Raw genomic sequence first — 26,752 nt, forward strand, 5'->3', positions numbered from 1 at the left:
CGCGGTGTGAGCTGGGCGGGTGGTTCTCCCCCCCCCGAGACCTCGTTCGTGGTTTGTCCCGTCTGGTCATTTCCCCCCCCCCCCCAGCCCCCCCATCGCGCTACATTTGGTTTGGTCCGACTGGCGGGTGGGGCGGGAGCCTACGGTGATTGACACGTCTCGCGCACGTCGCTCCGCCCCTCGCGCGCTGTGTGATTGGCCCCGCGCGGGTTCCGGTTCCGCTCGGGCCATGGCGGCGACGCGCGCGCTGTGAGGGCTATGGCGGCCCCTCACGCAGAGAAGCTGGAGGGAGCGGTCCCGGCCCCGCCGGCCCCGCCGGGGCCCCCGCACCCCGCGGGCAGCGCTGCCGCCGGCGGGCCCGGCCGGAAGCAGGGCAAGGCAGGTGAGCGCAGGGGGGACCGGGAGCGGGGTGGGTGAGGGTCTCCCCGGCTCCGCTGACGCGGCCTCGCTTGTCCCCGCAGGGCTGCAGATGAAGAGCCCCGAGAAGAAGCGGCGCAAATCCAACACGCAGGTAGGGCCGGGCTCGGGGCGGCGCGGGGGCCGGGGACGAGCCGCAGCAACCCTGACCGCCACCTTCTCCCCGCAGGGCCCTGCCTACTCGCACCTCTCGGAGTTCGCCCCGCCGCCCACCCCCATGGTGGATCACCTGGTGGCTTCCAACCCCTTCGAGGATGATTTCGGGGCCCCCAAGGTTGGGGCGGCGCCCGCCCCGTTCCTGGGCAGCCCGGTCCCGTTCGGCGGTTTCCGCATGCAGGGGGGGATGTCGCCGCAGGTGCCCCCCGGTTACGGCGGGGGTCCCCAGCCCCTGCGGAGGCAGCCGCCGCCGTTCGCCCCCGGGCAGATGGGCCCGGCCTTTAGCATGCCCCCCCAGAATCCAAACTACGTGCAGCCGGGGGGCTTGAGCTTCGGCGGGCAGCCCTTCAGCCAGCCCCTCGGACAGAACTTCAGCCCCCCTATGGGGCAGCTCATGCAGGGGCCCGTCGGGGGCTTCGGGCCCATGATGTCCCCCACTATGGGGCAGCCCCCGCGGGGGGAAATGGGACCGGGGCCAGCCCTCAACCCCCCCGGGGGACCAGCGGTGCCTCAGCGCTTCAGCCAGCCCAGCAACCTCTTTGGACAGTCGCCCATGCAGCGCCCCGGGCAGAACATGCCCCCGCTGCCTCCCACGGCCAGTCCCTTCCCGGGGGCGGATCCCGGCTTCCCCGCCAGCAGCGAGGAGGGCGGCAAGAACCCTCCCCCCAGCACCTTCACCCCGGAGCAGCACTCGGGCTCGCCCGCCACCGTTAACGGGGCACAGCCCGGCTTCGCCCCCAACAGCGGCGGCCGCGGCGCCGGCACCCCCGAGAGCAACAGCCTCCCCCTGCCGGCCCCCGGCAAGGCCGGCAGCGCCTCGGGCCACCAGCCGCCCCCGGGGCTCGTCTACCCCTGCGGGGCCTGCCGCAACGAGGTGAACGACGACCAGGACGCCATCCTGTGCGAGGCCTCCTGCCAGAAGTGGTTCCACCGGGAGTGCACGGGCATGACCGAGAACGCCTACGGGCTGCTCACCACCGAGGCCTCCGCCGTCTGGGCCTGCGATTTCTGCCTCAAGACGAAGGAGATCCAGTCGGTCTACATCCGGGAGGGCATGGGACAGCTGGTGACCGCCAACGACGGCTGAGCCGCCCTTCAGCCGCCATGTACAGCTTTCCCCACACTGATTTAGGACCAAACACCCGTTTTTTGTAGCTGTCGCCCCTCCCTGCCAGCCAGAGAGCCGCTGCTATGCGCTGGCTGTGGCTGCTCACCGGGCACTGCCTGGCACCGGGACATTCCAGGGGACCGGGGACGGTGCTGGCCGTGCCGGTGTCAGCCCTCTGCTGTGGCCCCGGTGTACCGGCTCATTGAGGGCTGGGGCTTCCTGGTGCTCCACAGTGCTGCCCCCATTTGGGTCTTTACCCTTGCGGGGGGCATCTCCCGGGATGTGCAGCGCTCCTGGTGCCCCCTTCCACATTCACGGGACAGTCCCGGTGTCCCCTGCTCCGGTGCTCGGGATGCTCCCGGTACCCGCTCCCCAACCCCAGCTCCGTCCGTTTTAGCCAACCGTTAATGGAAATTTTTGTACCGTCGTTATAAAACTCTGAAACGCGCGTGTCGGTGTCTGTCCGGTACCGGGTTTGGGGGGGGGCGGTGTTCAGTGGCGGCCGCTGGCCCCGCCCCCGCCTCGCGACGCTGCGCCGCGGGCTGTGATTGGCTGCCGCTGTCACGTGCGCGGGGGCGGTGGCGGCGGCCCCGGGGAAAGTTCCCGGCAGGACGCGGCGGGCGCAGGTACCGGGAGCGGCGGGAGCGCTGCCCCTGCCGGGCCCAACCGGGGCCGAAACGGGGCTGAGGGCGCGGGCACAGCTCGGAGAGGCCGTGGGGAGCGGAGAGGAGGGGGTTGTCAGCTACCGGGCCGGTTCTGAGTCCCGGACGGGGAACCGGGAGGGGAAGAGAGGGGCGGCAGCTGCTCGAGACCCCCGTCCGGTGCTGCCGGTTTGCTGTGGGGCGGTGGGATCCCGACCGGGGCCCCTGGTTCCCCCACTCCGGGCCCTGAGGCTCCCGTCCACCTGCTGGGTCGCATCACCGGCTAAAAATACCCCGCGGCGGCAGCTGGTGGCGGGGGGGGAGCAGCCCAGAGCCGGTGCACCGGGACGGCTCCCAGAAAGCCTCCTAGCTACAGGCCGGAGGGACGGGCTGGCACCGGCACCGTGGCTCTCCTGGTCACATCCAACCCGTCCTGGGAGCCGAGTTGTGTCCGCCCGTCTGTCCCCTTGCAGGTAGCGCTGCACTGTCCCTATGGCGGAGAAATTGGATTCCCGAGATTCAGAGAGCAGCTGGGTGCTGGCAGGCAGTGAGGTGAGGGCTTGTAACCCCCAGAGCAGACCCCCACTGCTTGAGATCTCCAGGGCTACATCCTGACCCAGTGCCTTGGGGGCAGCCCCCCAGAGCTGGAGACCCCCGGGCACACCCCACTGTGCCCACCTGGGGCTGCAGGCAGAGTGGGCACATGGAGGTCAGGGCTAAAGGTGTCTCCCTATGTACCCCCTCCCCCAGGGTCTGCCCATTGACACGGTGGGTCCAGAGCAGGACTCAGCCTCCCACGGGTCTGATGATGAGGAACCGGAGGAGGAGGAGGAGGATGAAGGCACCCAGGACACAGTCACAGGCAGGCAGCCACCAGGGGTATGGGGCAAGCCTGGTGTCATCTTCCTGGTGTCTCATGACCTTGCTCTGCCTCTCCCCAGCTGTGACTGCCAATGGTGCCACCACCGTCCCCAGCCAGAGCTTGTGCCATGAGGGCAGCGAGCAGGGGGTGAGTCAGACCGGAGGGCTGGGGGTGAGCTGGAGCTGCTGGGCTGCTCCCCACACAGGGATACCCCAGTGCCTGTGTCTGCAGGAGCCAGAGCAATGTGAGGACTCCAAGGCACGGGCAGAGCCTGCCCTGGATGGCTCTGCAGAGCCCAGCGTGTTGGAGGACGATGAGCAGGAGGAGCTGAAGGCTGAGGCTGAGCCACAAGCCCGCCCTGACACCCCCCCAGCAGGTCAGGCCTCGCAGGGGGCTGGCCTGGGGGAATCTCTGCTGGCAGTATTTAGGTGTAGACCCTCCCTGGAGATTCCCCCATCTCCCTCTAGGGCCAACAACAGAGGACATGTCCTGCACCAGCAGTGACGACAACACGGAGGGGCTGCGGTGGCGGCCGGGCCACAAGCCCCGTCCTGAGCCCGCCACTGTCACACCTGCCCCACAACGGGGGACACCACACACTGGTGATGATGGGCTCAGTATGAGCGCGTACCTGCTGGGGGCCTTGGCCGTGGTTGTTGTGGGGCTGCTGATCATCACTGGTAAGTGGGGTCCCAGTGGCCAAGGCCCCAAGGGACAGGACGGGGTCCAGATGTCCCCTCATTGTCCCCTCCTCTCCCCAGGTGGTATCTACGACGTGGCTGACGGTGAGTAGAGGTGACAGCCCACCTGGGCAGGGGGACATCACACAGCAGCCTGGACATTCAGACCCGTGTCCTTCTCTGCAGGCCCTGTGGAGAGTATGGGGAGCTGGGACGTGGCTGCTGGGGAGCAGGAGTCACTGCTGTCCATAGACAGCAATGTAAGGAGGGGTCTTGAGCAGGGCTGAGTGTGGGCAGAGGGTGTCCCCAACGCCCCCAGGGCTCCCAACCTTCCTGTCCTCCAGGACTCCCAGCAGCAGCAGCCCCCTGTGCCCGATGATGGGGGCACGCAGAGCATGCAGTCCATGAGCCAGCTCCTGGACAGGCTGGCCAAAGAGAACCAGGAGATCCGGCTCATGCAGACAGAGCTACAGGTTGGTGCCCAGCACATCTCTGTGCTGCATCCCAGTGCTGCTCTCCTGCTGCCACCTCTCACAGCCTCCCACCCCTGCCCCAGGCCCACAAGGAGGATCTGCAGGCGCTGCTGCACAAGAGCGAGGGCGAGGCGGCGGCGGCCGGGGCGCAGCAGCAGAGCCTGGCCACGGAGAACGCGCGGCTGCGCGCGGCGCTGGAGCGGGAGGTGACGGCGCTGCGCCAGGCCCAGGCTGAGCTGCGGCGCCTGCAGGCCACGGGGAGCCCTGGCAGCCCCAGGGAGCCACGGGCAGAGCAGCGAAGTGCCACGGGTGTGCCAGGGCACGGCAAAGCCGCGGCACGGCGGCACAGCAGCCTGGACTCGCTGCGGCAGGAGCTGGCGGACACCCTGGACCGTGTGCGGGGCTCTGGGGATCTCAAGGGGCTCGTGGAGGAGCTGAGCGCCCTGGAGCAGCACCTGGCCCAGGTGCTGGAGGCAGACAGGTCCTTCTCCACACCCTGGAAGAAGCCATCCAAGGTGGAGAAGGAGAGCAAGTGGCACAAGCAGCATGGTGCCAGGGGATCTCCTCACGAGCAGGAGAGGAGAGAGCAGGGCAAGCCCCACAAGAAGGAGCCCCCAGCCCCCCGTGAGCACAAGCCAGGCAAAGCCTGGGGGAAGCCATCTCACAGCCACCCCCGGCACGATTCCCATGAGCTGCCCTGGCTCAAGCGGTACCGGGCACCCCAGGGCTGCTCTGGGGTGACTGACTGTGCCCACAAGGAGGGCCGGGAAGTGCTGGGGGTTGCCCTGGAGCCAGTGCAGAAGGTGCAGTTCCTGCAACTGCTGGAGAGCTTCATGGGGCAGCTGGGCTTGGGGAGACAATTTGGGAGGCTGGCACCGCAGCTCGATGGCGCCTTCAGGGCTGACGGTGTCTTTGCCCACGACCGCCTGCGGTTCGTGGATTTTGTGGATGATGTGGAGGATCTGCTGGAGGATGTGGCGTGGCAGGAGCAGGGTGACAAGAAGGCAGCTGACGGCTTTGAGGAGTTCATGCTGCAGCACTACAGGGGGTGAGCTGGGGTGGGCAGTGCCAGGGGTCCCCAGGGATTCCCTCCCACTGCTGCCCATCACATTTTCCCTTCTCTTGCAGCACCTCCGGGAACGTGTGGAGCCAGAGAGCCCCAAGGCAGCATGGCACGCGTGGGTAGAGCCAGGGGGGCATTTGTGTGCCAGCCCCCCCACACAAGGGCTCCCCACATGCTGTTTATGGGGTCTAGGGGTGCCCCACACCCTGTAGGGCCAAGTAGGGCCACATCCCTAACCAAATGCACTGTGTGACGCTGCACTGCCACCTTGAATAAAGTCACTGCTGGGCAGAGCTGTGTAGATGTGGGGAAAATGGGGCTGGGGGAAAGGGAGGTGCTGAGAGAAGAGAGCTGGAGAAATGGGGGTTCAGAGGTGGAATAGGGCGTGTAAGGGGAGAGCAGAGGGGACTCAAGTGCTGTGAGCAAGGAAGGTGCTGTGGGAGGGGAGGAAGGAGTGCAGGGAGGAGGAAGGGCTGCTGTGGGAGAGGGGGTGCTGATGAAAAGGCAAGGCAGAGAGGAATGTGGTGTGTTGGAGGGGAAGGGGGTTCCTGGGGGAGAAGAATGGGTATTGGGGGCACTGGGGGAAATTTATTTAGAGAAGGAACAGTGAAGAGGAGAGGGGAGTGCTGGAGTAAGTGAGGAACAGTTGAAAAAGTGGGGTGCAGAGGGGACATAAGGATGTTGAGGAGGAAGGGTGCTCGGAGGGAAAAGAGGCTGCTGGGGGAAATAGATTCTGGCAGAAAGCGGGGTGCAGAAGAGCAGTAGGGATTGTGGGGGGAAGAGTGCTGGGGAAATGCAGATGCTGGGAGGAGCAGGAGGAAAGGGAGCATCAGAGGAGAATGAAGGGTGTGAGGAGGAAGTGAGGGCGCTGCGGGCAGAGGGGCAGAGAAGTGCCCGGGGTGCGGGATACCGCAGGCAGGGGAGGGCAGGGGGCAGAGGGGTGCGGGATGCAGGGGGCAGAGGGATGAGGGGTGCCAGGGTGCGGGATCCCGGGGACAGAGGGGCAGAGGGGTGCGGGATCCCGGGGACAGAGGGAGAGAGGTGCCGGGGTGCGGGATACGGAGGGCAGAGGGGTGCCGGGGTGCGGGATACCGGGGGCAGGGAGGGCAGAGAAGTGCCGGGTGCGCAGTACCGGGGGCAGGACCCGCCGTGTCCCCGGGGCAGCCTCGCTGCGGTGCGGGCTCTGCCCGGCAGGGGGCGCCATGAGACGGGCGGGATGCCGGGGGCGGGGCCAGCAGGGGCGTGGCCGGGGGTGTGGTCGGGGGCGGGGCGGAGGCGCCGATGGCGGCGCCGCGCTCGGTGCTGCTGCTGAGCGGGAAGAGGAAATCGGGGAAGGATTTCGTGGCCGAGGAGCTGCGGAACCGGTACCGGGCCGGGCGGGACTGGGGCCGGGCGTGTGGGCGGGGAAGGCGCGGCGGGCGGGGATGGTACCGGAGCACGGGGAGGCCGGGACTTGGCCGAGTGGAGCCGGTGCCAGTGCCCGTCCCGCTCACTCCTCTCCCGCAGGCTGGGCCCTGATGTCTGCACCATTCTGCGCCTCTCCGGGCCCCTCAAGGAGCAGTACGCCAAGGTACCGAGCCGTGTCACACCCGCCGAGCTGTGCCGGGACATTGCCGTGCTGTGCCATCCCACGCTCGTACTGTGACACACAGTGCCACACCATGCCCGAGCTATGCCAGGACACTGCCGTGCTGTGCTGTGCTGTGCCATGCTCACACCGTGCCACACAGTGCCACACCGTCCCGAGCTGTGCCGGACACTGCCGTGTTCTACCACGTGCTGTGCCGTCCCACGCTCACACCGTAGCACACCGAGCCGTGCCGTGCCACACTGAGTTGTGCCAGGGCATGTGCTTGGCTGTTCTCTGCCTTCCCTGCTGCTCCGTGCTGTGCCATCTGATGCTGTGCCATGCTATGCCATGCTGCACCACACCACGCCATGTCAGGACATGTTGTGCCATCCCACGGTCACGCTGTACCACGCCGTGCCAAGCTGTGCTGTGTTGTGCCATCCCATCCCTGTGCTGTGGCGTGTCACGGCAGCCGTGCCATGCCATGCCATGCTGTTTGCCCAGGCCGTGCCCACTGATCCCTCCTTCCCCGCAGGAGCACGGGCTGGACTTTGAGCGCCTCCTGGATGCCAGCGCCTACAAGGAGAAGTTCCGCCAGGACATGATCCGCTGGGGCGAGGAGAAGCGGCGCGCCGACCCCGGCTTCTTCTGCCGGGCCGCGGTGCAGGGGGCGCTGCAGCCGGTGTGGGTGAGCACCGGGAGGGCACGGGGGCCCGTGCTGGTGTGGGTGAGCACCGGGAGGGCACCGGAGGCTCTGTGCCGGTGTGGGTGAGCACCGGGAGGGCACCGGGGGCTCTGTGCCGGTGTGGGTGAGCACCGGGAGGGCACCGGGGGCTCTGTGCCGGTGTGGGTGAGCACCGGGAGGGCACGGGGGCCCGTGCTGGTGTGGGTGAGCACCGGGAGGGCACCGGGGGCTCTGTGCCGGTGTGGGTGAGCACCGGGAGGGCACAGGGGCCCGTGCTGGTGTGGGTGAGCACCGGGAGGGCACCGGGGGCTCTGTGCCGGTGTGGGTGAGCTCTGCAGCCGGTGTGGGTGAGCACCGGGAGGGCACCGGGGGCTCTGTGCCATTGTGGGTGAGCTCCAGGAGGGCACGGGGACCCTGCAGCCGGTGTGGGCGAGCTCTGGGGGTGCTGCAGCCGTTGTGGGTGAGCTCTGGGGGTTCCCTGATGCCCTGTGCCGCTGTGGGTGAGCTCTGGGGGTGCAGGGGCTCCCCAGGGGCACAGGCCAGGTGCTGATGATGGAGCCCTGTGCAGGTGGTGAGCGACACACGGCGCCTCTCAGACGTGGAGTGGTTCCGGGCCACCTACGGGGATGTGGTGCAGACCGTGAGGGTGGTGGCTACTGAGGAGACAAGGAAGAGGAGGAACTGGGTGTTTGTCACTGGTGAGCGAGTGCCTGGTGTGACACCGAACCTGGGGCTGCTGCCTCCACTGCCCTTCCTTGGGAGCAGGAGGCTGGGGATCAAGGCTCCCACCTCTGGGGTGTGAGGCTGTGGTGGGGGTGCAGACAGACACATCCTGACCATCCCTGGGGCCTCCCTGGGCTCTGTGCTACCAGGGGTGGACGACGCCGAATCTGAGTGCGGCCTGGACCAGGGAGTGGCCTTTGACTGGGTGATCACCAATGACGGGGATGAGGTGGCCCTGGGCGAGCAGCTGGAGGAGCTGGTGCAGTCTGTCCACAGGAGCCTATAGCTCCATGTCTCTCCACTGGGGCTTGGGGGCTGCATCAGCCCCCCAGCCCCTCATCTCCACCTCCTGCTGATGTTTCCTGTTCTGGAATAAAGCTCTGACACTGAGAACCACTGCCACGCTGGGCCTGTGTCTCATTTCTGGGGAAGGGACACACAGGTGATCCTGCCCCACGGTCACCATGGGTTTCCCAGCTTTCAGGGGTCAGAACTTCTGTCCTGCAGTTCTGTCCAAGCTGGGGTCACCAGCTGGATGTTCCGTGGTGTCTTTTAATAAGGTTTCTAGCAGCCAATTCCCTACAGATTATCTGCTTCCCAAACTCCTACACTCACATCTGCTCCTCTCCTGCAACAGCTGGGCACGGCAGGGGCTGGGGGTATCTGGGTGGGCTGGGGGTTTTGAGGGGGGATTGGGGCCCTATATAGATCTGTGTGTATATATCCCATACTCTGGCTCTACCCCGACCTTGGGGACACCGTGGGACACACACACCGTGCCCCCCCGTCCATGGGGTGACCCACCCCGGGATGGGAACACCTGCTCCGGCTGCTGCTGGTAATCCCCGGCCTCTAAACGGATTAAAGGGATCATATCAGAGGAGGGGGGATGCCCGTGGGGGAACCCAATGGGTTAAACAGATTTGGGGTCGTTCGGGACTCGCCCATCGGTGCAGCCCGGTGCACTACAAGTCCCGAACGACCCCGCAGAGATGCAGGAGCCGGGGGTGTGATCTGGGGGGGGAGATCCAAAGCGGGGAGCGGGCGGGGATGATGTCAGCCTGCGGGGAGCCCCGGCGTGGCCAATGGCGCTGCGGGGCCGGGCCAGCGGCAGCGGCGGGGGCGGTGGCGGCGGCGATAGCGGCGAGAGCAACGGAGCCCATTCATGATCCAGCGAACGGCGCCGGTGGCGAGTAAAGCGGAACCGGTGCCCCGCAAAGCGGCGCCGGTCCCGCCGTCATGGAGACATCGGGGCATCTCCACGATTCGGGCGTGGGGGACTTGGAGGAGGACGGTCGGTGTCCCTGCCCGTTACCGGGGGATGAACGGTCACCGCCGCCGCCCTCCGCGCTGCCGCCGCTCCAGCACAGCCTGTTGCACTCCTCGCCCGGGTCGCTACGGGCCCCTCCTCCTCCTCCCGCCGCCCCCGCCGCCCTCCACCCTTCCTCCCGCCACGGCAGCCAGCTCAACCTCGGCGACCACCCCGCGGGCTCCGGGGTGCCGAGCGGCAAGCACCGGCAGCCCAGCCCTCTGGTTCACCGGCGGGACAGCAACCCCTTCACCGAGATCGCCATGAGCTCCTGCAAGTACAGCGGCGGCGTGATGAAGCCCCTCAGCCGGCTCAGCGCATCCCGACGGAACCTCATCGAGGCCGAGCCGGAGGCGCAGCCCCTGCAGCTCTTCGGTGCCGGTGAACCCCCCGAAATTGTCGTCTCACGAGAGGACAACCATGCGCCCACCGCCCACCGTCCCAGCCGCCCGCCCGCCCGGCCGGCCCCCAGCACCTTTGCCAAGGGGCCCAAGCGCAAGGCACAGAACATTGGGTACCGCCTTGGGCACCGCCGGGCACTGTTCGAGAAGAGGAAGCGCCTCAGTGACTACGCGCTCATCTTCGGCATGTTTGGCATTGTCGTCATGGTCATTGAGACCGAGCTCTCCTGGGGGCTCTACTCCAAGGTACCGGCGGGGCCGGGGGTGTGCGCGGGGCTGGCGGGGTGAACGTGGAGCCATTTGCCCCATCTGTGCCCCGGGGTAAATATGGAGCTCCTCTGGAGCGGAGCGGGGGCTGCCTGGGGACTGGAGGGATGTTCCCAGAGCTTTCTGTAGTGGATGCCGCAGCCACAGGTGTTGGGCAGGGTGAGCACCCGGCTGGACGTGCAGGAGCTCTGTGTTGGTGGCTCCAGCAGCAGCAGGCACGGACCCACTGAGGTTTGTGTGCCTGTTGCTGGCATGGCACTGCACTCCTCACAAGCACTGTGCCCCCGGCCGTGCAGCGAAGCACCCCCTCCCTCCTCCTCCTCCTCCTCCTCCACACCCCTTCCTGCCTTTTTAAATTTTTTTTCGCCTTTTTTTTTTTTTTTTTTTTTTTTTTTTTGCAGGACAGTGTCTTTTATTTATAATTCTCCCCCCCGTCCCCCCCCACGTCCCTTCCAGCAGCTCCTGCTCCCAGGGCTGCGCTGGTTGGCAGCGATATGAATAACTCTTTGTATAGACATCTGTCATGTTATTTATACTTATCCAGAGAAGGGGGGAAGGCATCGGCACCCCCACCAGCACCCATGGGCGTCAGCGGGGCCGGCGCTGCTGCCGAGGGGGCTGGGGGGCAGCCAGGGGGGTCCCGGTGCTGCCCGGGGAGGGGAAGGAGCGGTGGGAAGGGGAAGGAGCGGTGGGAAGGGGCTGCTCCCCCTTCCTGCCATGATCCATGGGCACTGTCAGCACGGCAGGTGGAGGAGGGAATGCATGCAATCGGGGGTCCCTGTGGTTTTGGGGACCCCGCTGCCTCCCCAGTCTGGTTTGGGGGGGTCCCGAGCCCCATCTTTGCACGGGTCAGTGGGCATAGGCGGGTGCAGGCAGCAGGTCCGCTGCTCTGTCTGAGGCAGGGGCATGCCAAGCTGGCATCCTCGCCGAGAAAGAAAGATGCTCCAAAGCCAGAGCCTTTTCCTGGTGGTTCCCGCTCCCCCTTTGGCAGGAGCAAAGCCAAACCACCGTCCCCCAGCTGCATCTGGTACCTGTTGAGCCGCAGCCGCCCCGGCAGGCTCCGTGTGGCGCCAGGGGGATTGTCCAGGCTCACCAGCAGAGCGCTGCCATGCTCAATGGCCCCAGCACGCCGAGCTGCTGTGTCAGCTGGGGAAGACCCCGTGAGTCAGCGCTGCTGCCATGCAGCAGCTGTGACACGCTGCTGCCCCTCTGTCACACCAACAATCGCGCTGACAGCCACGGGCAGGCTGCAGGGGAGTCCCTGGCTCTGGCCTCCGCAGGCCCCTGGGCCGGGTTTGCAGCAGCTGTGTGAAAATCCCCCGGTGGGAAAGCAGAACTCGGTGGCAGGGCCGTGATCGCGGGTGTGGGAGTGCCTGTGGTGCAGATGGGGTGCAGGGGTGCAGCTCCGGCCCTGCCCCATGGCCCCAGCCGTGCCACCACGTGCTGCCAGGCACGGGGTGCCGGGGCTGGGCTGGGCAGCAAGGGCACAGTGATCAGGGTGTGCCCGTCAGTTGGCTGTGGGCAGCACGGGGCCTCTCAATTCTGCTGCTCCCACCACCCGTGTGCAGCATCCTGCCATCACCTGGTGCAGCAGGACGTGTGCCAGGGGTGCCAAGGTCCTTCCCCACTTCAGCCCAGACCCCACGGTGTGTGCTGTGAGCATGGGATCCAGGAATGGCCTTTCCTGACAGCTCTCCTCATGCAGGAGGCATTGGTGCACAATTGTGACACTTACCAGGTGCCCCACGCAGGGTTTGTGCCCCTGAGGAGGGTCTGGCCAGAGCCACCTTGGCACAAGGCTGCCCTTGGAGCTTGCCTGTTAATAGTAGTGTTTAGTCACAGCACTTTTCTTAGCACCAGCCATTATATCCACACAATTGCACAGCCAGAGCCAAGTCGTTAACAATGCGGTGCCGCCTCCACAGCAAATAGTCCCTTCTCTGCGTGCAAACAGCCTGTGGGGATGAGGAGCAGGGGGAACGGGGAGCCAAGGCAGGCCAGAAACAGCCCAGAGCCAGGCCAGAGCCAGCCCAGCACGCTGGGGTGCCAAGGGTTGGGTGCCATGGGCCAGCTGGGCCTTGGCAGGCCGGCTGTGCCAGGCCTCAGCACGCTGGGGGTGGCACTGGGGTGTGGCACGGGGGCTGAGGGGGGCTTGGTTTGGGGGTATCATCCCGGTGAGGGGCTGCCAATGCTCCCCATCAGTGGGGCTGGCACACTCATGGGTTAACCAGCATCCAAAGGGAACACTGAATCCTGATTTTCACAGCCAGTTCAGCCATCAGGGAATCAGGGGCTGGGTTAATTTACATAAGATTAATTAGCTTCAGGGTCTGGTTGGATTTTCTGTGTAGATACCACAACACTGGGCTCGGGCTGGATGGGGCTGGGGCACTGGAATCTCAGAGGGGAGGTTGGGAACTGCACTCAGCAGAGCAGAAAACAGAATTAAAAAAGAGTTTTTGTTTATTTTTGCTGGTGGTACCAGTGGTGGCAGTGATGCTGATGCTCTGGTGGTGCCCTTACTACTGTGCCAGGCTGCTCAGGGGGAAGCTGAAGCAGCACAAGAGCTGTTGAGGATGGAATAACGGGGAATCGGGGGCTGGGTTAATTTACATATAATTAGCTGGAGGGTCTGGTTGGATTTTCTGTGTGGATGCCACAACACTGGGCTCAGGCCGGATGGGGCTGGGGCACTGGTGTTGCACATCTCAGAGCGGAGGCTGGGAACTGCGGAACAGAATTAAAAAAGAGGTTTTGTTTATTTTTGCTCGTGGTACCAGTGGTGCTGATGGCTCTGATGGTGCCCTTGCTACTGTGGCAGGCTGCTCAGGGGGAAGCTGAAGCAGCACAAGTGCTGTTGAGGATGGGATAGCAGGTTTTGGGGGTCAGTGTTTCCTTTGGGGTGTGGAGCCCAGTGCCAGCAGACTCCCACAGCTGTGTGCCCCTTAATGCCCTCCCTGCTTTCCCCCTGCAGGACTCCATGTTCTCCCTGGCCCTGAAATGCCTTATAAGCCTCTCCACCGTCATCCTGCTGGGCCTCATCATCGCCTACCACACCCGGGAGGTGCAGGTAGGTGCTGGCATCACCACTGAGGGGCTGTGGGGTTTGCCAACCGCCTGTGAGTGGGGCACAGCACCTGAGCTCACATCCTGGAGCATCCTTCCTCTTTGTCAGGGTCCTGGGGGGCAGTTCTTGGTCTGTCTGGGCCACAGGTGCTGGGCAGATATGCTGGAGGAGACCACAGCCAGGAAGGGCTCAAGGCAGTCAAAGTGCCAAGGAAAGCCGAGAAATCCTTTCCTAATCAGGGCTGCACACTCTCTTCCTCCCTGGGAAGTTGAAGGGCTCCCAGTTTGTTCCAGGAAGGCTCTGCTTCCCTGTGCCTCGGCACAGTGCCAGCCCGTCAGGGCCTGGGAGGAATGAATCACCAGGCAGGAGAAGGAGCATCCTGGGCAGGGATGTCAAACCCCCAGCCCTGAGAGCACCAAAACCCCACCTTGTCCCTCCTGGGGCTGGGGGGCTTTGCCATGGAGGGGTTGGCAGCAGCATCCCACTCCCTGTCTGCCCCCGTGGGGACCAAGCCTGGGGGGTTGAGTTGCTCAATGCAAATATTTGAGAGCTCTGCTTGTTGCTGCAATAATATTTACCCCAGGATGACGGTGGCTGGGGTCAACAGGGCGAGCTGTGCCCTCCCTGCTCGCTGTTTCCTCTCTGCTTGTTGTTGCTGGCAGAGATTTGGGCAAACACAGCATCCACCCAGGCAGCACACAGGTCATCCCACATCTCCTGCCCTGACCAAAGTGCCACTGCTGTCCCCCTGCACCTCACCACGATCCCAGTGCTCTGCCAGGCCACTCACACTGGGAGACAGGGAATGAGATAAGTGTGACTTGATCTGCTCCAAACAAAGTGGTGCTGGCTGCTCATTGCCCTGAGTGTTATAAAGTGTTATAAAGAAATTGCTGATAACCCAACAGAAATCGAATGGGGCTGCCAGAGCTGTAAACCCTCAACTTCTTGTACCTCTTGTACCTAGCCATGGCACTTGTCAGTGATTTTCCTCTGGGAAACAATCAGCCTCTTCCCTCAGGATTCCCTCTTCCTCTCTTGCCCAGAGGAGCTGCCTCATCACTGGAGGTGTTCAAGGCCAGGCTGAAAGGAGTTTGGAGCAGCCTGGGGTAGTGGAAGGTGTCCCTGCCCATGAAAATGGGTGGAATGAGATGAGCTTTAAGGTCCTGTTCGACCCAAACCAGCCTGTGATTCTATCATCCTACTAATTGTGTTAATTAGTCCTTTGAAGGCCTTCCTGTGCCTCAGTTTCTCTGGGGCTGAGGCATCACTCAACCCCACGTTATATCACAGCAGGTGAAGGAGAGCAGTGCTGGCAATGCTGCCAGCTCCTGCCAGGGTGTTCTGGAGGGGCAGAGACTCCTCATCCCTGTGCTTTGAGTGCCTGGAGCTGCTCAGGCTCTTGGTGAAACTTTAATCCTCATGAGGTGTCCTGGTAGCTTTTCTTGGCCTTTGTTTTCCTGGAGATGTGGTGGCTCTTGCTCCCTCCCCTGCTGGAGCCAGGGATGCTGCATGTGTTGGGAAATGCCCCCCTGGGTACCACTGAACCACTCTAGGTTTCCATGGAAACCCACTTTGATGCTTTACAGGTACAGAACAGAGAGGGGCTGGCTCAGGCTCGGGGGAATCCTGCCCAGACCTTGTTCCTTCCCCTCCCTGGCCTGTGGCAGTTCCCCATCACACAGGCAAAAGGCTCCTGCCTTTTCCGCTTGCTAATTTGTTTATTTTAACACCCTTTTCCAGGAAGGAATAGGCTGTCAGCTTGCTAAATGCCTGAGGATCTCCCTTGACAGCTTGGAGCATTTTTGTAAACAATTTCTCAAACAAAGCAGCTAAAAGGAGCAGAGTTTTCCCTACAGAAAGGGAGGTGGCTGGGACAGCCACACCGTGAGTCAGCCCCGGTGGCTCCTGCCATCCCCAGGGACAGCCCCAGATGCCAGGCTGGGCTGGCACAGGTGCACTGGGGCCTCTGGAGGGTCGTTCCTGGGCTCACGGCCAGCTGGGGTTGAGCTCCCCACTCACCCCTCACCCTCTGCCCAGCCCTGGCTCTGTGAGCGAGCCAGCATCGCTCTGTGAGTGAAGGATTGAGGACACGGACAATGGCACCGCTGCCACATCCCCCCCTTGGATCCCTTCCTGGTGGTTCCTTTGGCAAGTGCTGCTGGCAGAGAGGCCCCGAGCAGGTCCCTCCTGCTGGGTGTCCCTGTCACACCAGGGAGGAGCCAATGGCAGCCTCAGCACTGCCCCTGCCCAGTCACCTGCCTGGGTGACTCCCAGGGCTCTGGTGGCATCCCAGAGAGACCAGCTGAGCTGTCACCTCCCCAGCTCCTGCAGAGACCCCAACTCCATCCCTGAGGATGGGAGAGGAGCTGCTGTACCCAGGATGAACCGTCAGTTGCCATGACAACTGGATCCCATCTCCGCCAGCAGCTGGATGCTCCGACTGTGCTGTTCACTGCCCAGATACTGCCCTGGCACTCAGGGTGTGCCCACTGTCAGCAAAATCAGTGCAACCCCAGGAGCAGAGGGACTGGGGTGACTCATGCTGGTGCTCTGTGGCACCATGGCTTGCCCATTTCTGTGGCCTGGATGAGGGGGACGTTTTGGGAGGTGGGCTCCTGCCAGCCAGATTTTGAGCCTGGGTGCTCAAGGCCGGGCACCTTAAAGTTTTGGTGGCCATCCCTGGCACACACCAGCAGGGCGGCACAGAGCTTGGTGGTGATTCATTCCCATGTTTTTCCTCCCCATCCATCCCCAACACTTCTGGCTGAGCCACACGCAGCTCCCCTGAGCTCTGACCCCCAGATCCTGTGGAGGGAGGGTCAGGGATGGCAGTGGGCAGGCTGTGGGGCCTGTGTGGTGACTGTTTTACATCCTGGCAGCTCTTTGTGATCGACAACGGAGCTGACGACTGGCGGATAGCGATGACGTACGAGCGCATCCTCTACATCAGCCTGGAGATGCTGGTCTGTGCCATCCACCCCATCCCCGGGGAGTACAAATTTTTCTGGACAGCTCGCCTGGCCTTCTCCTACACCCCATCCCGGGCAGAGGCCGATGTGGACATCATCCTGTCCATCCCCATGTTCCTGCGCCTCTACCTGATCGCCCGGGTGATGCTGCTGCACAGCAAGCTCTTCACCGACGCCTCCTCGCGCAGCATCGGGGCGCTCAACAAGATCAACTTCAACACCCGCTTTGTCATGAAGACTCTCATGACCATCTGCCCTGGGACAGTGCTGCTGGTCTTCAGCATTTCCCTCTGGATCATCGCTGCGTGGACAGTCCGTGTGTGTGAGAGGTGAGGGGCTTTGGGGTGCTCTGGGGTTCGGGGTGTTTGCAATGAGCTGGGGTTGGGGGTTTGTGGCAGCTCAGGTGCTCAGGGCTTGGGAATGCCTGGTGGTTTGGGGTGCTCAGCTGTTAAGGATGCACAGAGGTTTGGGATGCAGGGAGGTTCAGGATGCAGGGAGGTTTGGGATTCAGGAAAGTTTGGGATGCTCAGTAGTTCAGGACACGAGCATGACAAACAGCAGTGTAGAGGTTTGGAAAGCTCCACGGTTCAGGATGTGCAGCAGTTCAGAAATGCACAGAGGTTTGGGATGCAGGGAGGTTTGGGATGCTCAGTAGTTCAGGACACGAGCATGACAAACAGTTTGGGATGTGTGGAGGTTTGGAAAGCTCCACAGTTCAGGATGTGTTGCAGTTCAGGATGTGCAGCAGTTCAGGAATGCACAGAGGTTCAGGATGCAGGGAGGTTTGGGATGCAGGGAGGTTTGGGATGCTCAGGACAGGAGCGTGACAAACAGCAGTGTGGAGGTTTGGAATGCTCCACAGTTCAGGATGTGCAGCAGTTCAAGATGCAGGGAGGTTCAGGATGCAGGGAGGTTTGGGATGCAGGGTGATTTGGGATGCTCAGTAGTTCAGGACACGAGCATGACAAACAGTTTGGGATGTGTGGAGGTTTGGAAATCCCCGTGGTTCAGGATGTGCAGCAGTTCAGGAATGCACAGAGGTTCAGGATGCATGGAGGTTCAGGATGCAGGGAGGTTTGGGATGCTCATCTGTTAAGGATGCAGGGAGGTTTGGGGTGCATGGAGGTTTGGGATGCTCAGTAGCTCAGGACACGAGTAGTTCAGGACAAACAGCAGTTTGGGATGTGTGAAGGTTTGGAAAGCTCCACAGTTCAGGGTGTGCAGCAGTTCAGGAATGCACAGACGTTGAGGATGAATGGAGGTTTGGGATGCAGGGTGATTTGGGATGCTCAGTAGCTCAGGACACGAGCATGACAAACAGTTTGGGATGTGTGGAGGTTTGGAAAGCTCCACGGTTCAGGATGTGCAGCAGCTCAGGATGTGCAGCAGCTCAGGAATGCATGATGATGTGCAGTGGCTCTGGAAGCTCAGCACTTTGTGGTTTGGGATTCACGGCAGTTTGGAATTCTCAATGGAGATGTGATGTCCCAACAGCCTGGAGGAGGGGGGTGTTGGGGCCTCAGTGGCTCCCTGCACTGAGCCCTGCTGTTACAGATGATAAATGGCACAGGCAGGAAGCAGAGCAGGCTCAGCCCTGTCCTCACAGGTCCTTGTGCAAGAGAACATCTGTGAGAAGCCCCAGGAGCACGAGAGGGGGACAAGGTGGGGGCTGCGTATGGGGAGGGCCCAGAGGTGCTGATGGGGAGTGACAGGGCCTGGCTCAGGCTCCAGCATCGCTGCAAGTGACTGCCATGACAACACTGTGGTGACATACCCACAGCTCGATGGCATCGCGCCAGCACCAGCGTGCTCAGCACCGGGGTTGCTGTGGCGACCAGCCTGGTGGGTATCACTGCACCTCCATCTCCCAGGGACCTGCCACCACTCTTTGTCTGCTGAGGGAGCCAGGGGGCTGTGCTGGTGGCAGCCCAGGGCTGGGCCAGGAGGTTTTCTCCACAGGCTGCCAGCAGCACCTGGGAAGGGAGGGCAGGTCCTTCACGAGCTGCCCTGCTGTGGCAGCTTTGTGTCATCCTTGGAGCTGAGGTGTGAGGGATCACAGCAACTGGCACCCCAGGGTTACCTGGGACACCCAGGTTGCTTTCAAAGTGAGAGGAAGGCCACCTCCCTCCTCCTCAGGGTGGGACCCGTTGCTGTGGTCACGCTGCAAAGGGGCATTAGGGCAGCTGGAAATGCTGTGGCAGTGGCGTGGGACGGCACGCTGAGATTTTATGAGCTTTTACTGCCTGCATTTGCCTTCCTGCCTCCCTTAATGATGCTCTCCTTATGAGCTGGAAGCTCAGGCACTGCCTAATTGTGTTTGAGAAATTGTGGTTTGTGCCTCCTCAGCAGGGAGCAGGAGGACAGGCACCCAGGACACACACAGGAGGGTAACCCAACCCCTGCCAAGGCTCAGGCTGCAAGATGCAATGAAGAACTCTCAGGAACAAAAACTCCCCAGAAATTATGCAGACGAGGCACTGCAGATCATTGGCAGTTGCCATCACCTCCCTCAATGTACAGAGAGAGGCAGAAGAGAACCCAGGTGGGCTGGAGATGCGTCAGTCCTGGGGGATGCAGGACTGGGGGAACGCAGAACCCCTGGGACACGCTGTGTGTGTGAGGGATGCCACATCCCTGGGAGATGCACCAGCCCTGGGGGCATCACACAGCTCCCACAGGGGCTACCCAGGACGTGTCCCCCTGCCCACACTGCCCACTGGCACTGGAAAACAGTTTGCTGTGGTTTGCAGCACCATTCCCTGGGCAGTTTAGAGGTGGTGGTGCCTCTCCAAGACGTGGTCCTGGGGCTGGGCTGCCACATTTTATTGGAATATTTACCAATCTAGCCAGACAGGACATGCCTGAGCTTGTCTGGCCCTTGGTGCTGAACCAAAAAGCAGCAACTGTGGTGTTTGACCCCACAGACACTTTTGGCCGGCTGGGTGTGTGGTGTTTCACCCCACAGACACTTTTGGCTGGCTAGATGTTGCAGTTGGGTGCATGGAACCAAGTCCAGGCCTGCAGAAGCTCTGGTGGTGCTGGGATGGAGCTTCCCCCCATAACAGGGGCTGCTCCTCAGGTTTCCCTCTGTGGAGAAGCTTTAAGGTGATGGTGAAGGAAAGGAGTCGGTTCTGATGGAGGGTTTGGATCCAGAGCTTTATTCTCTGAATGCAGCACCAGCTCCAACAGAACTCCCTGAGCCCGTGGTTGCTGCTCCTTTGAACCCCAGGGAAGCCACCAAGCAGGGACAAAGGGACAAAGGACACCTGGATGGCCCAGTGCCCCCCCAGGGGTTTGAATGTGCCAATCCTTCGGGAATTCCAGGACTGACAGACAGTGCTGGGAGGGGAAAGCAGAGGTGACTGACACACCTGGGAGGGAATTATCAGTGAGGAACCCGAGGTTCTGAGCTAAACCCTACAATCACAACGCAACAACGGCACCGAGCCGTGCTCTCCGTGGCTGTGGGGGCAGCAGCAGCATCCTCAGCATCCTCAGCATCCCCAGCATCCCCAGCATCCCCAGCATCCTCAGCATCCTCAGCATCCCCAGCATCCCCAGCATCCTCAGCATCCTCAGCATCCTCAGCATCCTCCCGTGCGCCGCGGGGCCGCTCCTCTCGCTGCTAGGCAACCTCGCCCGCTGCTCCGGTGTGCCCGCCCGGCCCCACGGAGCGCACGTGTGCCCCAGCGTGTGCCTGGAGCTGCCCGGAGCCCCGATGTGTGCCCGGAGCTGCCCGGAGCCCCAGTGTGTGCCCGGAGCCCCGATGTGTGCCCGGAGCTGCCTGGAGCCCCAATGTGTGCCCAGAGCCCCAGCGTGTGCCCGGAGCAGTGCCCAGAGCTGCCCGGAGCCCCAGTGTGTGCCCGCAGCTGCCCGGAGCCCCAGCGTGTGCCCAGAGCAGTGCCCGGAGCTGCCCGGAGCCCCGATGTGTGCCCGGAGCTCCAGCGTGTGCCCGGAGCTGCCCGGAGCCCCAGCGTGTGCCCGGAGCTGCCCGGAGCTGCCCGGAGCTGCCCGGAGCCCCAGCGTGTGCCCGGAGCCCCGATGTGTGCCTGGAGCTGCCCGGAGCCCCGATGTGTGCCCAGAGCCCCAGCGTGTGCCCGGAGCAGTGCCCGGAGCTGCCCGGAGCTGTCACACACAAGGCAGGTGCTGTGGGTGATGCTCAGGGCTCCAGAGAGGTGAGGGTGGCTGTGTGCAGGTCAGGGGATGACACAAAGTGCCTCAGACCCTCTGTTCTGCAGCCCAGAAAGTGGTGCTGGTGTCTGAGCAGGTGGCCCCTCTTTCTGCCCAAGAATTGATAGACCAGAGCCAAACTCTCTGGTTTATCAATCTTGCTCAAAGTGCTGCTCAGTGGAGAAAATGTCCCTCTGTCCAGCAGGCCTGGAACCCCCCTGTCCAGCATGATGCTCTTGGGGTTGTTCCCTCAGGACATTCCAGCCTGTGGGATGAGGTGGGCTCAGCTCTCCTCAGGACACTGGATGGGAGGATTGTGTGTGCCCCACTGCTGGCACTGGAATTTTGGGGAGTTTATGGGCCCTAACTCCCATAGAGCCCATAACCTATCTAACTCTGGAGTAATTGTGTGATAATTCCACTGCTGGCGCTGGAATTTTGGGGATTGCCACTGAGGTTATGGGTGCTAACTCCCATAGAGCCCATAACCTATTTAATTCTGGGATAATTGTGTGTGCCCCACTGCTGGCACTGGAATTTTGGGGATTGCCACTGTGCTTATGGGTGCTAACTCCCATAGAGCCCATAGCCTATCTAACTCTGGAGTAATTGTGTGATAATTCCACTGCTGGCACTGGAATTTTGGGGAGGTTATGGGCTCTAGCTCCCCTGGCCAACCCACCCTCACCATGGCTGAAGGTGCTTTCTCCTGCACCAGGACCTCATTTGAGTCTCCAGCTGAGGGAAAAACATTTCAGAAGAGGAGAAAACCCAACTGCTCTGCGAGCAACGCTCTTGGAGCTGGGATTGCCAAAAGCTCCATCTGTTTTCCCTCTCCAGATCCTGTGAAGAGGCTGGGAGAAGCCTGCCAGGGAGAGGCAGGAGAACAACCATCCTGTTCATGGTGGGGTGAAGGCACTGCCTGGCCCTGCCAGCTCAGGGCTGAGTTTGGCTGCCAGGGCTCAGCACCACATCCCTGGGAGCTGTACCTGCCTGGCTTGGCTGTGCCTGCCCAGCCCTGGGAGCTGGAGGCAGCTGGGGCTCCTCTTTGTGATTTCTGGAAGAGCCACAGCCAGTCTGGGACAGCCAGAGTGGTCATCACTGACCTCACATCCCCAGCAGCAGGGACCTGGAAAATCTGCAGCATTCCCAAAGCTGCAGCCACTCCACATGTGCTGTGTCTGGAGTGTGTGGGAGCTGTTCCTGTGTTCCTGGAAGCCAAGGCTGTGCCAGAGGCTCCACAGGACCCATCCCCAGCAGTTCTGCTGGCAGCTCTGCCCTCTGGAGTGCCACAGCACCACAGGGATGCAGGGGGGATGCCAAGGGTGAGCTGCTGTGGTCAGGGCCTTTGCAGAGCCACAGCTCTTTGTCCCATCAGCACCACATGGCACAGGGGACACACAACAGCACTGGGGTGTGGTGACAGCTCTGACTGAAAGCAGAAGCCCTTTCCACCGAGTTTGTGCTCTCATTTTGTCCACGTGGGTTTTCCAGTGCCAGAAATTGTGCAACCACTGCAACTGTGGCACATCCCACTGTGCTGTTAATCCTGTGCCCAGGTGCCCCCATTCCTGCCCCATCCACCCCTGTCCCCTGCTGTGACACTCATGTCCCCATCTCCCTGGCAGGTACCACGACCAGCAGGATGTAACCAGCAACTTCCTGGGTGCTATGTGGCTCATCTCCATCACCTTCCTCTCCATCGGCTACGGGGACATGGTCCCACACACCTACTGTGGCAAGGGAGTCTGCCTGCTCACTGGCATCATGGTAAGGGTCATGCTGAGCTGGTTTCCCTCCTGTGGGCTCTGTCTGTCTCCATTTCAGGAGGAGAGGCCACTGGAATTTACCAGGGGCTGTTTCTCAGCTGTTTTGTCAATGTGCAAGGCCCAATGACTTCAGCTCTGAGGTCTCACAGCCTGGGAGGTGATGGAGCTGTCTCAGCTGATGGATTTGGGCCCACACTCAGTAAGGGTGGAGTCAGGGAGCAGAAGGGCACCTGGGCATCCCTTGGCCATCCTGGTCCACACCATCTGGTTTCCACTGCTCATCTGCCAGGGGTTCCTTTCCTTCTTAGCCAAAAGGCCACCATTCTCCAGTGCCCCCAGAGTACCTGCCCCCATGAGCCCACCACGAGATCTCCTGGCTTGTGGGGCTTTCCTTTCCAGCCAGGGCTGCTGAAGGAGCAGCTGGGGGCTCCTCACAGATGTTCCCCAGCCATCAGCTCTGCCCACCTCAGCTCCAGGCCCTGGGGATGGAGCCATCCCTCCTCCCAGCTAGGGCAGACCCCATGCCATCAGCTGGGGGGGCTCCACCAAGAGGAATTCATCCTGTATTTTCTGCAGATCTTTGATGTGTCTTGGATGAGGCCAGATGCAGCAAGGCTGGTGTTGCTGGTGGGAGAAAATCCCTGTGGATGAGGGTGATGCAGCAATTGCCAGCAGAGGAGGAGCTGCTGGCTCAGCTGAGGGGGTTCCAGGCTCCCAAAACTCTTCCCCAGCCAGTGGTGACTTTGAAGTGAGGCCCAGTACAGCCCCCCACCCCTGGGAATGGAGACCCCCATGCCCTCTGGGGTTGGAGGCTTTGCTGGGCACTCAGCACCAGGGGTAATCACCCATCCAGGAGCAGAGAGGTGGTGGCAGCCAGAGAGTGCAACAGGACCTTTGAGGACACTGAAGGATTCAGGCCACCAGGTTAATTAATGACTCTTTGAGGACAGAGAGCTTGCCAGGCTGGCAGCACTCTGCCAGAGCTCTGGGGGCAGGCAGGGACCCAGCTGGAACGAGCAGAGCTCGGCAGGGCGGCTCTGGCAAGGACAGCTCAGCACAGATGTGCACTGGGAATGCACATCTGGCCCTGATTGCTGGCATAAGGGAGCTCCAGCTGCACCAGTTTGATTTAGGGTACTGATTTGGGGCCCTTTCTCTGCTCTCACTGGTGTTGCCTGGTGTTTCCCCACTGCTCTCCCAGCCCAGACCTCTCTTGGGAATGGAGGGCTCTCCATCCCACAGGGCTCTGGCACAGGGCAGATCTCTGGCACAGGCTCCTCACCAACCACTGCTGACCTTGCCAATAGCCCTGGCCTCTCCCATTAATTACAGAGCCCTTCACCAGCCACCCAAGGACACCCAGGCTCTGTAGGATCTTGTCAGGATAACAGGGAGGACATGTAGCTTTAGTAATCTGCAGATTTCAAGGGTGAGGGTGGGAGTGCTGGTGTTACAAACCAGAGACAAACTGTGTTCCCCAACTGATGTCCCTGCACAGGGTGCTGGATGCACAGCACTGGTGGTGGCTGTGGTGGCCAGGAAGCTGGAGCTCACCAAAGCTGAGAAGCACGTCCACAACTTCATGATGGACACACAGCTGACCAAGAGGGTAAGGTGACATGGGGGCATTGCTGTGTGCCAGGAGCTGGGGGTTTGGGCCACCATGGCAGGAGAGAGGTGTCAGCACCTCTGGATCTGTGGGAACCACAGTGGGAGAAGGTGCCAGCATCTCTGAGTGAAGCTACAACAGGAGAGGAAGGTGTTGGCACCTTTGGGGGTAAATCCTGTGGGTACCACTGCTGAGGAAGTTTTCCAGATGCTGTGGATATTGCACAGGCAGCAGTGTTACACTGAGACAAAGAACAGCAGCTGTCTTCCAGGGATTGAGGTGATTTTGGGAGCACACTCCCTCCTCTTCCAGAGCATGATCTCACTCCTCTTGCTGTCAGGAAGACAAGTGGATTTCAGTGATTCAGTGTCCACCACGGATAAGAACCATACTGTGAGGCTCCTCTGAGGAGAGCCTGCAGCAGGGTGTTCGTGGGGTCACCAGAACTGGTGTCACATCCCTGGGAGCATGGAGGAGCTGCAGGAGGTCGCTGGTGTTGGCAGCCTCACCATGGCAAAGCATCAACAAGCCAACAGTGGCCTGTCACATAATGGGCTCTGCTCTGTTTTAGAGGGGATGGTGGCAAAACAAGCATCAGTGCAGCCCTTGGAAAGGCAGCTACTGGTGGGCTGCAAGCAGGGCACGCACTTCACCCCAGAGAGCAGAGCCCCAGCCAAAGCACTGACACCCCAGGAATAGTCAGGACCTTGGTGTGACCAGGCTGGGAGAGCAAAACAGCTGCTGAGCCCCTCTGCAGTGCCATTGATAGGGATCTGCAGGCTCCAGGCCAGGCACAGAGCAGCCAATTGCTCCTGGAGGGAGCAGCTGAGCCGTGGTTCAGGCACAGAGCTGCAGAAATCACATCCCAGCACCAGCAGCACAACTGGGACCTGCTGGCCTGGGACCTGCCAGGATTCACAGATGGGTGCCCCCCTGTCCATCCTGCCCAGCAGAAGCTCCTGCTGATCTCTCTCAGGAGGTTCCCAGCAAAGCAATGGAGAATATGTTAGAAATTCTGAGAAAGAGCCTGAAATGCAGCATTTTCCCTGGCCTGCAGGCAGCTGGTGCAGAAAAAACTTCGGGTATTTTTTTCTTGAGGCTTATGGTACAACTTTGTGTGTGGGCAAAGAGCCAGGACTGGGATGTGGGTGCAGCAGGGGCCAACAGCTCTGCCCTCTCTTGCTGCTTGAAGTGCTCAGCATCCCCTGGAACAGCCCAGGAGAGTTTGTGGGTGCAGAGCCTCTCTCCAGCTGGGGCAGGGGATGTGCAGCACTGGTTCAGTGTCTCTGAGGTCCCACATGCCTGGGGACCTGCAGCCACTCTTCCTTTTCAGATCAAGAACGCTGCAGCCAACGTCCTGAGGGAAACGTGGCTGATCTACAAACACACCAAGCTGCTGAAGAAGATCGACCACGCCAAAGTCAGGAAGCACCAGAGGAAGTTCCTACAAGCCATCCACCAGTAAGAGGCTGTGCAGGGGGCTGGGGGCAGGCTGAGCTCCAGATAAAGCTGGATGCTGTCCCTGGCAGGGCTGTGGGGTCAGTTTTGCCTTGCCCCAGATGCAGGCAGGTGTCCAGATGCAGTTTGGAAGAGGGGAGGGAGTACAGCCACGTGCTCTTTCCTTCCCCCCAGGTTACGGAGCGTGAAGATGGAGCAGAGGAAGCTGAGTGACCAAGCCAACACCCTTGTCGACCTCTCAAAGGCAAGTCCCACAGGAACCCTGTGGCTTGGCCAGACTCGGTGTTTCTCTTCACTCGGAATAACTAAAGCAGACTTGGCTGACCGCAAAATGCTCCGGCTCTGTAAATGTCAGCAAGGAATAGCTGCTGTGGGATGGCTGCCCTTGCAAAGCAGGAGATACACATTCATGAGCCAGAGGTTCCCTGCAACCCTCTTTGCAAGGGGTACCACTGCTCAGCAGCACAGATTCAGCAGAGTTTCCTTGCTTTGATGGCCAGGGATGAGCCAAACTGCAGTGGCAGAACCCTTGGAGAAGCTGGGGTGGGCTGAGATGGGGAGCTGAGCCAAACTGCAGTGGCAGAAGCCTTGGAGAACATGGGTGGGAAGAGATGGGGCAGCTCTCAGGGATAAAGGGGTGAACTGAGCCAAACTGCAGTGGCAGAACCTTGGAGAAGCTGGGGCGGGCTGAGATGGGGCAGCTCTCAGGGGTAAAATGGTGAGTTCTGTGGCACTTACCCCTCCAGCCAAGGTACTAACTGTCCCCTGTGTCCCCTCCCCAGATGCAGAACGTGATGTACGACCTCATCACAGAGCTAAACGACCGCAGCGAGGACCTGGAGAAGCAGATCAGCGGCCTGGAATCCAAGCTGGAGCAGCTCAGTGCCAGCTTCAACTCCCTGCCCCTGCTGATGGCTGACATGCTGCGGCAGCAGCAGCAGCGCCTGCTCAGCGCCGTGCTGGAGGCCAGAGGGGTTGCTGTGCCCGTGGGCACCCCCCAGACACCCCTCTCTGAGAGCCCCATTGGGGTCAGCTCCACCTCCTTCCCCACCCCTTACACGAGCTCGAGCAGCTGCTAAAACACAGCCCCTGAGCCCTGCTGTGGACGGGGGAAGCGTTTCCACACGGATCTGTGAACTTTCCTCTGGCCCTTAAGCCGCTGCAGGAGCCTTCAGCTGGAGCCAGTAGTGGGACCAGCAGTGCCCGAGCGCCGCTCGGAGCTTTGCCAACGCCTTGGTTTGGGGAATTGCATCCCTCTTCAGGTGCCTCTACACGTGGTGAAGGAAGGGGACGGAAGGTGATGCCTTGGGCCAGCCTGTGCCGCGGCGTCCGGTGGCAGACGGGAAAAACCC

At 61.8% G+C, this 26,752-nt stretch overlaps 4 protein-coding genes across 5 annotated transcripts; all 4 read left to right on the forward strand.

Moving 5' to 3' along the window:
- Positions 1-226: 226 nt before the first annotated feature.
- On the forward strand, positions 227-2,057 carry PYGO2 (pygopus family PHD finger 2). The gene is made up of 3 exons (XM_058821849.1): positions 227-382; positions 462-511; positions 587-2,057. The coding sequence occupies exons 1-3, from the start codon at positions 259-261 to the stop codon at positions 1,658-1,660; spliced, it is 1,248 nt and encodes a 415-aa protein (XP_058677832.1). The 5' UTR covers positions 227-258; the 3' UTR covers positions 1,661-2,057.
- Positions 2,058-2,269: 212 nt separating this feature from the next.
- Positions 2,270-5,690, forward strand: PBXIP1 (PBX homeobox interacting protein 1). 2 transcript variants are annotated; one of them, XM_058821810.1, is made up of 11 exons: positions 2,270-2,307; positions 2,796-2,874; positions 3,073-3,184; positions 3,264-3,331; positions 3,401-3,560; positions 3,652-3,864; positions 3,946-3,969; positions 4,051-4,124; positions 4,209-4,337; positions 4,421-5,385; positions 5,466-5,690. In XM_058821810.1, the coding sequence occupies exons 2-11, from the start codon at positions 2,815-2,817 to the stop codon at positions 5,521-5,523; spliced, it is 1,863 nt and encodes a 620-aa protein (XP_058677793.1). In that variant the 5' UTR covers positions 2,270-2,307; positions 2,796-2,814; the 3' UTR covers positions 5,524-5,690. The 2 variants fall into 2 exon arrangements, with proteins under 2 accessions (XP_058677793.1, XP_058677794.1); XM_058821811.1 differs by having other exon boundaries at positions 3,416-3,560.
- A 503-nt stretch (positions 5,691-6,193) lies between these two features.
- Positions 6,194-8,764, forward strand: PMVK (phosphomevalonate kinase). The gene is made up of 6 exons (XM_058821534.1): positions 6,194-6,299; positions 6,608-6,764; positions 6,907-6,970; positions 7,506-7,658; positions 8,224-8,353; positions 8,528-8,764. Exons 1-6 carry the CDS (start codon positions 6,194-6,196, stop codon positions 8,662-8,664), a joined length of 747 nt encoding a protein of 248 aa, XP_058677517.1. The 3' UTR covers positions 8,665-8,764.
- An 853-nt stretch (positions 8,765-9,617) lies between these two features.
- Positions 9,618-26,479, forward strand: KCNN3 (potassium calcium-activated channel subfamily N member 3). Its single transcript, XM_058821738.1, has 8 exons — positions 9,618-10,334; positions 13,330-13,425; positions 16,305-16,723; positions 22,193-22,334; positions 23,832-23,942; positions 25,276-25,403; positions 25,575-25,644; positions 26,183-26,479. Exons 1-8 carry the CDS (start codon positions 9,618-9,620, stop codon positions 26,477-26,479), a joined length of 1,980 nt encoding a protein of 659 aa, XP_058677721.1.
- The last annotated feature ends 273 nt before the right edge of the window (positions 26,480-26,752 follow it).

This window comes from Ammospiza caudacuta, chromosome 30 (genome assembly GCF_027887145.1).
Source record: "Ammospiza caudacuta isolate bAmmCau1 chromosome 30, bAmmCau1.pri, whole genome shotgun sequence".
In the NCBI taxonomy this organism is placed as follows: domain Eukaryota; kingdom Metazoa; phylum Chordata; class Aves; order Passeriformes; family Passerellidae; genus Ammospiza; species Ammospiza caudacuta.